The following is a 13,948-nucleotide window of genomic DNA, read 5'->3' as shown; positions in this document are numbered from 1 at the left end:
GGTATGACATTAAACTCCATCGAGTCGGCTCCTGATGTATGTCTTAGTACTGCTGTTTGTTTTTTAGGATGTGATCTGGTTTTTCATGTACATTTTTCGTGATTATGACTATTCTGGATAAATAATGTTTTGAGCAGAGGTGGATTCAAGGCCCCCTCCCCTTCATTTATTCAAATCGAAGTGCGAGAGTGTAATTTCAGGCCGTCTAGAGATGCCCTAGTCATAAATTTTCTTACCTCAGCCCCAACCATGGTGGGGCTGAGGTGAGTGGTTCCTTAGTCTGTGAACGTTCCACCCTGGTTCACCTCTCTTTCGAATTCCTGGATCTGCCACTGTTGATTTAATATATAAATCCAACAAGGTATGTAGCATTCTCAAAGCGCTACAGACATCATTATTATTGAGTGTTATTTTAAGTCGTTTTTTTACACAGTGTCTTAATTCAGTACAGTATTTGAATGTATGTGTGATTAATGTGTTATTTTATTTTAAATTCTATGTTGTATGCTATACTCTTGTGAACGCATCGCCATCGTGTGCCACTGTTTTAAAAGTGAAGTTTCAAATAAAGATTATTATTATTATTATTATTATTATTATTATTATTATTATTATTATTATTATTATTACTAGTATTAGTATTATTATTAGTATTATGTATTTTTCCGCAGCCAACATTAGAATGCAGTTTCGAACGATGACTGTCGGAATTGGGGAATCCGTCACTATCCAACTCAGTAAAGGCGAAACTTATACCAACTTACGATGGAGACAAAATTATGGTGACGCAATTCAAATGTGGAACGGTGAATCGTCAGTTACGATTTCAAATATACGCGCTAAAGATGACGGGGTATATGAATGTTATACCGATGGCAGTCCCGTTAACAACAACCGTGGAGTAATGAGACTCATTGTTAGAGGTAAATAAGCGATTCATTTTCAAAATCACGTTTTTTTTTTTTCTTTAAATGCATCAGTCATGGGCCATACTTTTCCAACTTACCTTTCTAAGAGCAATTCCCTTCTTTTTTTTTTTACGGTAGATCCGTTTTATTTCGGAATCTCATACTACTCTTCTTACTGAACATAGTATAATCAAAAAAATAAAATCTGCTCAATGCTGGTCTTTATTTTAATCTGCTCCTCACATCTGAAAAAAATGGTTAATTATTAATAATCCGAGATTGACACTTTAGAAACTTAAAAAAAAAAAAAAAATAATACTTGTACAGTTAACTAATGCCTCATACTTCCTTGGATTGTTTAGTTGTTGGTGATCTGCATCTCAAGCGGATCTCCACTTGTGATTGTCAAGTTCCTTTTCATATTTTTATTCTTCTTTCTTTCTCCCCTTTTTGGTGGCACAATATCACAAAATTGCCAATAGCTTAACATGAAAACTTCAACGATCATTTGGCATAGCCTGGAATACGGTAGTTACAATTAGCTTTTTAATGTGATCAGTCATTATCTAACATATCATCCTAACAAATTGTCATTTCAACATGATATTCAGTGGGCATAAACTTCAGGCCAAGGTTGAATGTCATGTTTCTAGATTTTTCGTGCGCGCATGATAACACGCACGTACGCGTGCGTCAAAATTTTAAAATGCTCAAAATTACTTGTTTTTTTTAAATTCTTTATTCAAAATTTAAAAATCGTGGCAATGAGCTAATTTGAATGTAACATTACTTAAAAGGGACTTAAAAATAAGCTAAAAAGGGAACGAAAAAAGATATAAAATAAAACTTTTTGACAAAATTAGAGTATTTCAAAATATTTCACATTTTCAGCGCTGTGCGCTCATTTTCATGCATGCAACACGTACACTAGCTAAACATATTGTTTTTTTTTTGTTTTTTTTTACATATTTTGGGTTGGTTCTTGACACTGTATTCACATATTTTCAGTCTATTTCAGAAATGGCCAATAACAACGCCGTACGCGCGTATCAAACATTCGAATTTCATTTGTGCGTTCGTGTCGAAATTAGTGAAAATATGCTAAAATAATACCTATATTTATTCATTTATATATTCTTTAGATTCATGTGACCCAACTCGTCCTTGTGACCCTTTTAAATCTAGTTATTTTTCTCTTCAGCACCACGATTTTGATGTAGCAGCACTATATAAATACACTGTATTATGTATCTAATGTAAACAATTTCATAATGAAAAATGTAGAAATAATAAAGTATTGCTCTAAAGTCGATTATATTTAAATCGTTTCGTTCGTTTCATTTATATATATATATTCCAATGATTTTTTAAATATTTTGTTTAAATATATGAACCTTTTTTTGAACAATTAGCTCACTAGAATAGGAAGTGGTTTAAATAGAAACGTGGCTCCTTTAATGACAGTTGTTAAAGTGAACCGTCATTGGACTGACAGTACGAGTGGTTTCATCTGTTTGTCTCGCGTGCTTATGGCGTAATACGAACATTTACTATTAATTTGTACGCATCACCAACGAATAATTGTCTGATTCTTTGCCTGGTCTTTCATTGGTGAGTGTGCTCACAGATTGTATTTAGGTGGCACCAGGATTTTGCCAGACGGGGGGGGTCAGACGCCCTCGAAGGGAAATGGCGCGATGTCCCCGACGACAAAATATTGGGCGTGATCGGGCGACAATTTAGGGGTTTCAAAAGCTTGTATTTAAAAGATTTTAGAATCTAATAATAGGCCTATGTAGAAAATACACTTTATTTCTCCCAGACGAATTGGGCTTTTTCTCCCCGACGGGGGAGGGGGCCTTAGCCCCGAAGGGAGCTGGCCCTCTTACCCTCCCCGTGATTCATTTTCTAAATATTATTTTAGTTTTTCGTTTTTATTTATTTACTTAGATTGTCCATTTCCAAAATGGAGTCCCCCTGAATGTGAAATGGACTGTCCTGTGTGTTATAACGGTGGAGTTTGTGACGACAAGAATGGTGTTTGTATTTGCCCTGCTGGCTTCAAAGGAGATAACTGCGAAACAGGTAGGCGTAGGATATTCCTGATGTATTTGATTATACACACGTAATGTATGATCTGGAGCGCATGAGTTCATTTATTTATTTTTTTTAAGGATTTGTTTCAGAATATATTATTATTCTTAAATAATGGAATAAATATATTATTAAAATTCTTTGTTAATCTAAGTCAAAATATATCTCTTTGTACGAGTTATGCTTCCTGTTTTTACTTTAGGTTGTGGGTCAAACGACTGGGGACGTAATTGCAATAACGTATGCAGTAATGGTATTGATGAAGCTTGTAGTGGTAAACTATTTTGTCCGCCTGATCCTGCCGGTTGCGCGTGCATCGACGGATATGGAGGAAACAATTGCAATACAGGTTTGGATAGTTATAGCTGTTTCCGTTTATAAATTTGATGCTCCTAATGTTCATTACATTGTTAATTATGTCAGAAAAAAAATGAAAAATTTCCCAGTACACCAACAAGTAACCCAAATTATTAGGATTTACATCTTGTATAATTTAATTGAAACGATAAACGTAACATTGTCACTCGTCACATGTCTTTTCAAGACAATTGAAATACGCTCTAAACGACTACCAATTTTTTTTTTTCTGTTCTGTTATTTTTTTAGCATGTGATGGAAGTCACTATGGTGCAGACTGTCGCCAAGTATGTCACTGCAATTTAGGAGTATGTAATAGAAAAACAGGGGATTGTTCATCAGGGTGTTCTACCGGTTACATGGGACCAGCTTGTCAAGGTATATTCAAGTTTTGTTTGTCAAATGTTATGAGTATTAGTAGATTCATTTGTAATTATTTCGTATAAAAAATAGCAAACTATTAAAAAAAAAAAACAGTACAGTCATATAATCTAATTTAGAAATACTACTCTTCATAAGTTACAAATGTAATTACATATTGTAATTATATCTTGTTTCGGAAAACAAAAGTTCAATAGAAAATTGAATTAACCTACTGTATTTTAATAATAATTGTAGTATTCCTATTTAGTGCTCAATCTGTAAGTTGCTACAAAGGTAATGTAAGGCTACATAAAAAAATAGTACTTGATTAAATTTAAGCCAAGCTACATTATGATGTTTAAAACTTGGGGAGTTCAATAACATTATATGCAAAATACAATGAACAACTGAATTTATGACATTCTATCTATCATTCAAATGATTAATTTAGTAAGTATGTGTAAATTTTCGATTTTGAATCCAATAAATCCTAGTATTCCATACTGTGATATGTTTTAAGTGGACGCTATTACACGTAGGACAGGAAGACAATCGAATATGACATTTTAAATAGGATAAGCCTATAATGTGAACACTAAAATGGTAATAGTTTAAAGTTAATGTAGACCTAACTTTTACTCTTAGACTCAACATTTGAAGATAATAATGATGCTTAAATTTCTTTTAGAACTAATGCCTAATCTAGCCTGTGAGTCTGGTGTTTTTGGTGTGTTGTGCAACTATCCATGTCATTGTAAAGACTCGGCCGATTGTAATCGCGATGGGAGCTGCGACAATGGATGTCACGAAGCATGGACTGGAAAAGACTGCAGCATAGGTAACGATACACGTACAGTTTACTTATTTATTTTTTTTTAAATATTTTTTTTAATTTTTTTTTAAATTTTTTTTCCCCTTTTAGTTAAGATTTTTAAACTTTAGAATATTATATTATTTTAATTGGATTTGGATTTTTCATTACTATTGTCTCTTTTTTTATGAATTTATCTTTACTTGTAACTTTTGTTCTGTTGTATGGTCGAACCTCTCTTGCGTGAGAGTGTTCCTCTGCTTTGAAAGAGAGAGCCAATAAATTATTATTATTACCTACTTCATCAACTCCAATGTGACGTTATTTTTACTGATTTCTCCAATGCCTTTCTCACAAACAACTCGTATGCAAAAAGAAAAAAAAAATATTGCATTCATTTTTCTTAAGTTAACTACTAATCTTATGAATCGCAGTCAGCGTGTAATTATTAATTAGGTTAGCCGTACATTTTGCTCCTTTTTTAGCCAGCCTAATAGTCAAGCAGTTATGTCAAAAAAATCGTGCACTTTGTGATAAAGCATGAAACTTGGCAAACATGAACTAGGCCTAATAACTATAGCAAAATATTATATTCAGGTTTGTGATTCACGTCAATAGCGCCCTCTATCGGTCCAAAACGGTAAACTTCTTACAATTATCTTTCAAATTCTTTATATTATATAAAAATAATGGTAGATAGGAATATGCTTAAAGGTATTAATGAGAAATAGTTAAAGTCTTTTTCATAAAAAAAAAAAAATCAAAATTTTGAGTCCTCACGTGGTGAATATTTCAGTATTATATTGGCAGTTTCAATATGCAACATGTTTTTTATAAAACTCAGTCTGATGTGGTAAAACATTGATAATCGTATTCTAATTTTATTTAATTTTTGAATGCTATATAATTTGTTAGGTAGATCATTTTGCTATAGTCCATTAAAAATGAATGTAATCAAGGTATCAGAATCAAAACTAAGAGAGATTTTTACAATACACATATAGTGAAAAGCTACTCTGCTGCTTTGTAACAGCAACAACTGTTATAAAATCTATCAAATTGTAACAAGTACTTGCCAACATAAAGATTCAACCATGTTAACAAAAATGACAATTTTTGACCTTATGTTCTACTATTAGTATTAGTATAACTTGAGACTTACTACTTCTGCGAAAATAACTTCATTTTCCATAATTATAACCTTTTTATGATTAACACCATAATGCGATGCATTTTACTTCTAACAGTAAGTATATATGGATATTATGTAGGCTATACAGTATTTATGCTGTCTCTTATACACATCTAGATGTGTATAAGAGACAGGCATGAAACTTGGCAAACATGAACTAGGCCTAATAACTATAGCAAAATATTATATTCAGGTTTGTGATTCACGTCAATATTAGTGAACACAGTTGATTCGAGTAAACTGTGCATTTATACCTTTTTGTCATGCCATTTGCTATAAATAAATGTTGTAGTTGTGCCTCTTTGCCATAGTTATTTGCTAAATAATCGTTTTAGTTGTCCGTCTTTGTCACTGTTATTTCTAGTTAAAATGTGAATTGTTATTCTGCCATGGTTAATTATTTTTATTAAACAGTTACTATTTTCCTATAGTTTATTTCCATAGTATTAAACTGTTGCCATTCAAAGTAAGGCAAGATTATATAGCATAAATTAACTAGGCTTATCATGTTTGCCTAACATTAACTAGACATATGCTACTGTCAAGAATCATACTATTTAACCAATTTCTATTTACAGATTGTGAATACACAAACAGTAAGAATAATAAAAATAATACAACTTAACATGCAACCTTCATTGTAACCAGGGAGAAAGCTCTCTTCTGATTAGTTGGCTGTTGAAAGAACGTCACGCTTCAGCGTATCACAGCCTATCTTTGCAGTTATGCCCTTTTGCCTTGGGGATTTACTGAAAATTGTGTAGTTATGCCCTTTTGCCATGCCCCTATCTAGCCCGGGGGAATTTTTTTTTACAATTTTTTTTGTGTCAACATGTGTAACATTATGTACTGACCCCACTAGGCTATATAACTCATTTTCGCCAAAAATGTCAGTTATGCCCTTTTGCCATGGGGGGGGGGGCAGTATAGTGAAAAGCTACTCTGCTGCTTTGTAACAGCAACAACTGTTATAAAATCTATCAAACTATAACAAGTACTTGCCAACATAAAGATATAACCTTGTTAACAAAATGACAATTTTTGACCTTATGTTTTACTATTAGTATTAGTATAACTTGAGACTTCCTACTTCTGCGAAAATAACTTCATTTTCCATAATTATAACCTTTTTATGATTAACACCATAATGCGATGCATTTTACTTCTAACAGTAAGTATATATGGATATTATGTAGGCTATACAGTATTTATGAGCGTAGTGCTACTGTAATAGTACCGTACTTGTCTCAGATATTACACTTTGCACTACATTATTCTTTTTCCCGGTGAAACAGCTGAGCCTCAAATGGGTACAGTTGTTGGTATTATATTACTACAATAAAACCCATTTATAGGGACACCTCTATTACTGAGAACGAGAGGAAATATATTTGTTAAAACTACTGCCAAGCCTATTGAGAGGACACCCTTACTGAGGAGACGGAGACACTTTTCCGAATGTGGCTAATTGTCAAATCAATACATATTTAACTCCTATATAACTACAGTATTCTTAAAATAAGAAAAAAAAAAACAATAAACGTATCAAACTGGAATGCTTTAACTAGAACGGACATAAAAATATTAATGAAGTACAGTTACTAATATAATTATGTACTATGCTTTACTAATGGTACATGCGTTACTGTACTTCTTTTAAATATCAATCTTATAATTTTAACCATTAACAATGCGATTTCTTGTTTATTGTATGTTCACGTTTGATTACCTATCTATCTATATAGCACAACCTTAAACAAATATTGAAACATACAGATTTTGTTGTCTTATACATTTATGCATTGAAATTATTGTTATAATCTAATTATATCACCATTGTACGAAAGCATATCAAAAACTCCTATTAATAGGAAATGTTACTGTTTTGGTTATTGTGTTCCAAAATAGCGGTGGCATTAATCAGGGGACACTATTATTAAGGGAAACACTTTTTTTTTGTCCCGAGCGTGTCACTTAATAGGGGATCTACTGTTAGAAAAGCAGCACTAAGATACAACAGACATGCCGAAATAAATTTTGGATTTATATAGGTCAGTATCAGAAACCAGTACTGTATATTTGTTACAATGTTGGTACATTTTTTTTTAACATTTGCAGTGGTTAATAAGCATGCACAATATTTTTTACTGTATGGCAGTAATGCGTATTCTCTACATTAATTTACATTATATTAGTTAATTTTGTTGTTACTTTTGCTACAGGTATTCAGGTATGGGTTATAGTAAAATGGTTTACGTAATACATTCTTTACCATTTACAAGTTAATTAAAAATGGAATATAATTATTTAAAAAATAAATAAATTTTATTTTTTTACAACTCATTCTGAAAACGGAAAACAGCCAATAAAATTCTGCAAAGGTTCATCTTGTTGGCGCTATAATTAGATTAAAAGACTGAATCTATTTGTAATTATTACCTTTAAGCATAATTATCATTAACCTTATTTATAAAAGTACAGAATTTGTAGTTCATATTTTTCCTACATAAATATGGCTAAAATAGAAATTTTATTTTTTTACGTTTATAGACCTATGCAATATGTTACTAATACTTATAATATAAGTTTAAGCATTACTATTAAGTAACTACTATCAAATATATAAATGAAGATTGATGTATAGTACAATATTATTTTGAATAAGGCTAAAATTTACCATTTCTGAAAAAATGGCACTGTTAACATGAGTCCCTACCTGAAAATATTCGCTATGGTTTATAATACTTGTATTGCCAAGTTTCATGCTTTTATCAAAAAGTGCAGATTGAACCAAAATGATGTGCCTAAACTGCTGGACTATAATGCAGTGTCATGACCATAACAATTAGCAAAAATTATGAATTCCGACAGTGAAACGGGGAGTCGTCTTAGCTACTCTCCAACTCTATCAAGACCTACACTGCGATCGGTACACGAACGACACCGTCGTGGCCTGGTCATGATAGTGTGATAGCAGATAAGAGCAACTTGCTCGTGACAAGGCAGAGGTCGTGCATGGTCGCGAAGTTTTCAACATGTTGAACATTTTATTGTGGTATGTACTGGTCGTCAGTCTAATCGTAGACGTGTCACACACGTGTCATAATCATTTGGATAAAATGGCCATCAATACTTTCCACAATAAATGACAAATGCAGGTCCTACTTCCAGTCGGATACAACCGCCGGTAGTACGGTCGCAGTGCTAGGTCGCGATAATGTGAGAGTTAAAAAAGGTAATAAATAGCAAAAGATAGAGCAGCTTCCCATTATAATGGGAAATCCGTTCGAAAGACATTGTGGGTACAAGGAGAGCAATTTACCCCGTCCGCGCGGCGGCGCTATATAGCAATTATAAAGGTGCCGCTCTGGTTCGTTTGTTTCCTGTAGTTTCTCCACTTAGTAAAATGGTCAAATTTTACCCTATACACGGGAGGGCGGATGTTTCATCGATTTTAATGCAAATACGCGGAACAGCAAATTCTTATGTTATTTAAGGTCTTTGGAGTTACTAAGCCAGGCACTCAATGCGACCAACGGTCGTCGTCCGACGCGATTCTATAAAAGAATGCAACGCCACGACGCGCGCGCAACAGATAATTTTTAATGAGATCTGTTCAGACTGCCACCGACAATCAGCAGACGGCGTCGTGTCTTCGGCGCTCTCATGAAACAGAGTAGGATTTGACGTGCGATGGTAGTACAACCGTCGTAGTGCAGAATGAGTGTCCGGCTTTGAACTCGTATTATTGTTCGGATTAATTTTAAGTTTTGTAAGTTTTTTCTATTAATTTGCGTTATTGTCCTGTTTTCAATGTCCCTTGTAGAGTTAATGTTTGTAAACGTAGTTTTTAGAGTTGATGTTTGTAAACGTAGTTTTCTTTCTAGGATTCCAATGAAATTTAATTCTATTTCTTCTACAAACGATATTGATTTTTTTTGTAATCCTTCGGACTCTCGTACTTCACAATTTATAAGTAATTGTGTATTGTTTGTGTTTATTTTGTAATATTATATCATATCATATTAGTATGATGTTTATCATTTTAGCTACATTTTTGCACCCAGCCTGTTAGTGGCGATGATTCGTCTGTTGGATTTTAATAAATAAATAAACTTCAGTTTAAACCTATATTTTGTACATACATATAATCACATTTAAAAAACAATGTGACTAATGAAAACTTAACATATGGTTTAATATGAAGTCGCATAATTTACTTAAAATAAATTTAATATATTACCACCCTGATATTAAAAAAATAAATATTATAATGAAAGTTATTTTTATTAGCACTACCTTACAGTTCCAAACCGCCAACACTTTTGACTCAAACAGCAACCACCCTAAAGATTGCAGCCTGCAGCTGGGATCCAGTTCAAGACTTTGGAACAGGAAATATAACTGGATGTAATTTATGGTACAAAACATCGCGGACAAGTGCATTTATTACAGTTAATAACATTGAACATGGTGTATATACCATAGAAAATCTCCTGCCACATACGACTGTTGAATTCTACACACGACATTCGAGATTAGTTGGCGGCATAGTGACTGATGGACCGCCTAGTGAACATGGATCAGCAGAGACTATATGTACAAGTAAGGCTATTTACTTACTGATATTATTATAACCACCACTACCACCACCACCACCAACACTACCATTATCAATATCATCTTTTTTTCATGTATTTCATAGATCATCATTTAAAAGACAAAGTGATATATATTTTCGTAGTAAAGCTTTTGGCGAAATGGCTATTGCTTGATATCTCAAACCTGAGGTCGGATGTTTCATTCACTGTACACATATTTTGTGTCATTTAGTTGAGCAAGACACCTTCTAACCAGGTGTCGAAATGGGAATTAACATGCTGGAAATTAAACAGGATGGTTGCGCGAGAAGAGTGGTGACACAGCCCTACAATCCCACCTCCAGTCTTACACAGTCTTTCCAAAACGGCTAAAAACCTATATAAAATGAAAATTAATAATTACCCACAATAATATGATATTACTTTATTTTAAGACTACCTTGCTTTATCACAGTAATACAGTAGCGATAACTGAGAGATTATCGGGCTTCCTATATACGTCGTGGCCCCAGACGAACGGATAGGATGGGGTTTGGAAGGAGGGTTGCTGGGGTTCCAAACCTGTCGATTGGAGATTTCCCTTTCCTTCCACGTGCCACTAGTGTTGAAGTGGTTGTGCGATGATTAAAATCTTAGCATGTATAAGGTTATCTAAGAGTGCGTCACATAAACTATAAATGATACTTAATTTGTGAAAGTAAGTACAAGAAATATATGTATTAGTCAAAATAGATTTGATAACAAACATGTGTCTTGAAAGTTCTTAATCTATGAGAAATTGTTCAAGCTCTTGAACACGGGCTGCAGTTTTAACTCCGGATGTTCGGCGACAGTAGGTGACGCAATCGGTCTGAATGGGAGTCTACACCAAGGGAGTGATTGAATATTATAATTTAATATAAAGATACAAGATTAGCGATATTAAGCCTTTCGTTTCTATTGTATTTATAGACTTTTTTAAATACTCCTGAGCAAATAGAATGTGATGATATTCGATATCAAGTGCAATTGAAAGCAAAGATTTATAGGGAGAGTTTTTATCGTTTAATATAGCCCACATTTGTCCTTTTAGACCACAATATTATAGATTGGCAATTAATAACTTTATTTTTAAGGGAACAATCGATTTTCAGGCGTCGGATACCGAGGTCCATGCCTGTCAGACGGTAGGCCTAGTATTTAATAGTCTATTTACATGAACGTTTCGATTAATTTGCTGAGTTCTAGAGTCTCGCATATCGTTTACATCTTAAACAAAACGTGGCAAACACAACAGTACAGTGAACAGAAGGTCCAAAGGCCCCGACGGGGGGGGGGGGGGGGGATGGAGCGAATCGAGTCTCACTTGACTGGGGGCCAAGGGCCGCCTAGGGCCCCCAGTGGGGGTCAGGGGGCGAATACTCCTGGAAGCCACATATATTTGACGAATTATGGCTATTTTTTTTATTACTTATTTGATAAGCATCGAGCTACTATAATACGACTTCATGTAGGCTAATGTTGCCTTATGTCGAAATCAGCTTCCAAAACCAAAACATTTTTAATAAAACAAGAAACGAAGAGTATGCAATGTAACCATCTAATTTATTTTCAAATCCTCATACTGGAAAGTGAATTTCTACGTTTTTGAAATGTTGCATGAAATCTGTCAACCACGCCAACACGGTTGTGATGAAAAAAGTTAACAAAAATAGTTTATGAAGTAAATAATTATTTTAATTGTTTATTCCTCGACGGGGGCTATGCTTCCCCGACGGGGGGTGGGGCTATGCTTTCCCGACGGGGGTGGGGGGTGGCTTTATCCCCAGCCCCCTTTGGCACCACCATTTCAACACAAGAATTCTTTTTTATGGCCTTAATGTGCTGCTATAATAATGTAATTTGTTTGGCTTTGTAATATAGACGTCACATATTCGTAAATAATATAATGATTTCTTTTCCTAAAGAGCCTTTAGATGAGCCAGAAATAGAATTGAAAACAGCTGATAGTAATGAGATAATCCTTACAATAAAGGTAAGTATGCGTATGCCTATTTCAATATTACAATCCTAATTTCAATATTACGTGTTCTCACGTAGAGAAATGGCAAGTAGACGGGATTGATTGAATAATATAATTTAATATAAAGATAAAACGTATTAGCGATATTAAGCCTTTCTCCTTTATTGTACTTATAGCCCGTTTCAAATTCTCCTGAGAAAATCCAATGTGATGATATACTTCGATATCAAGTGCGATACCAAAGCAAAGATGGGAATGAACATGACATTGTCAACACAACGGACGGTTTGCAAACAGAAGTCAAGATATCGGAATTATCAAAATGTGTTGCTTATGACGTCGTTTCTAGAGTTGTTAATAACGAAGAGGTTGTCGGAGATTGGGGTGTACCTGTAGCGGTTCAAACAACACCATCAGGTTAAAGCCTTACTACTATAATTAGTGTAACATGTTTATTATAAAAATTAGCAGTAATATTCTGTATTATTATTAAATAAATTCATTGGATCCAATAATAGGTAAATATAGGGTGCTCATTATTCTACTGTCATAAAATTCATAAGGTAGGACTAGTGACTCTCCTTGTAGAATGCAATATGCGAGAGTTATATAATCCTAATTTGGCTTATGCTGTCCTGCATATTATATATACAACCAAGCTACAACAATTTAATTACTGTACTATACTGGAACGTAACAGCCTCACACGCCAGGACCAACGTAGATTTTTTTTCACCATTTTATAACTACGCCATTTTAGAATTAATCCTAAGTATGACCGGCCGTGAAAACACGCTTTACATGGGTTTTCTTTTATTTAAAAAGTACGTATACAGGTTTGTATAGCATGTCTTCCTCTAAATAGCTGAAAAAATATTGGTTTTCAATAACTTGCAAAAATGTTACAGACAAGCAACATCCCTAAATTGATCAATATCTGACTTTTTTTTAATGTTATCACAGATCACATATTATTATTTTTTTATAATAATAATAATAATAGTAATAATAGTAATAATAATAATAATAATAATAATAATAATAATAATAATAATTATATTATTATTATAATTATTATTATTATTACAGTACTTTTAAAAGCAATCAAGGGCTGTTTTATTTTCTTTTCTCCTTTTTTTTGAATCTTACTTTCGTGCGAGTAGTATATTATGATTGGAAATGCTACCGTCTAACTTACGATCAAACAGGATTGAGGAGATAGAAAACACACACAACATCAGTTAGTATTTTACTTTTAGAAACATAAAAAAATGATTTACTTAATTCATCATTATCATGACAAGACGGATCCAGAAATTGTCTGACGGGAATGGCGAGAAATAGGTAAAGACACCCACCTCAGTCCTAATATAGTTGGGGCTGACGTGAGAATATTTTAAGAATAATATGCCACTCCAGACGCTCTGAAGTGACACTCTCAGATGGTAAATCTGCTTTTTCAAAGGAGTCTTCTCTACAAAATTTTCCCGACCCCCATACCTACTGGATTTATATGTCCTACAGTCAATGTTGAGACATTATGCTGTTTTGTATAAACAAAGCCATATTAGAAAGTACTATAGAGCCAGCGGCGTCGATAGCCAGTAAGGGCCCTGGGGC

General features: G+C 33.6%; 1 protein-coding gene across 1 annotated transcript in view; it reads left to right on the top strand.

Annotated features, from left to right (window-relative positions):
• Positions 1 to 13,948, top strand: part of LOC117120217 — a 32,257-nt gene that overhangs the window by 8,618 nt on the left and 9,691 nt on the right. Inside the window, exons 3-10 of the mRNA XM_033265234.1 lie at positions 672 to 923; positions 2,859 to 2,993; positions 3,205 to 3,351; positions 3,609 to 3,737; positions 4,411 to 4,560; positions 10,019 to 10,330; positions 12,273 to 12,340; positions 12,505 to 12,745. Coding sequence (XP_033121125.1) covers positions 672 to 923; positions 2,859 to 2,993; positions 3,205 to 3,351; positions 3,609 to 3,737; positions 4,411 to 4,560; positions 10,019 to 10,330; positions 12,273 to 12,340; positions 12,505 to 12,745 — 1,434 coding nt within the window. The remainder of the gene's footprint in view (positions 1 to 671; positions 924 to 2,858; positions 2,994 to 3,204; positions 3,352 to 3,608; positions 3,738 to 4,410; positions 4,561 to 10,018; positions 10,331 to 12,272; positions 12,341 to 12,504; positions 12,746 to 13,948) is intronic.

The sequence above is a fragment of the Anneissia japonica genome, unplaced genomic scaffold (genome assembly GCF_011630105.1).
Source record: "Anneissia japonica isolate Jap-2015-1 unplaced genomic scaffold, ASM1163010v1 scaffold14868_len205136_cov114, whole genome shotgun sequence".
In the NCBI taxonomy this organism is placed as follows: Eukaryota; Metazoa; Echinodermata; class Crinoidea; order Comatulida; family Comatulidae; genus Anneissia; species Anneissia japonica.
Note: the sequence above shows the minus strand (reverse complement) of the source record. Positions and strands in the feature narration are given on the sequence as shown.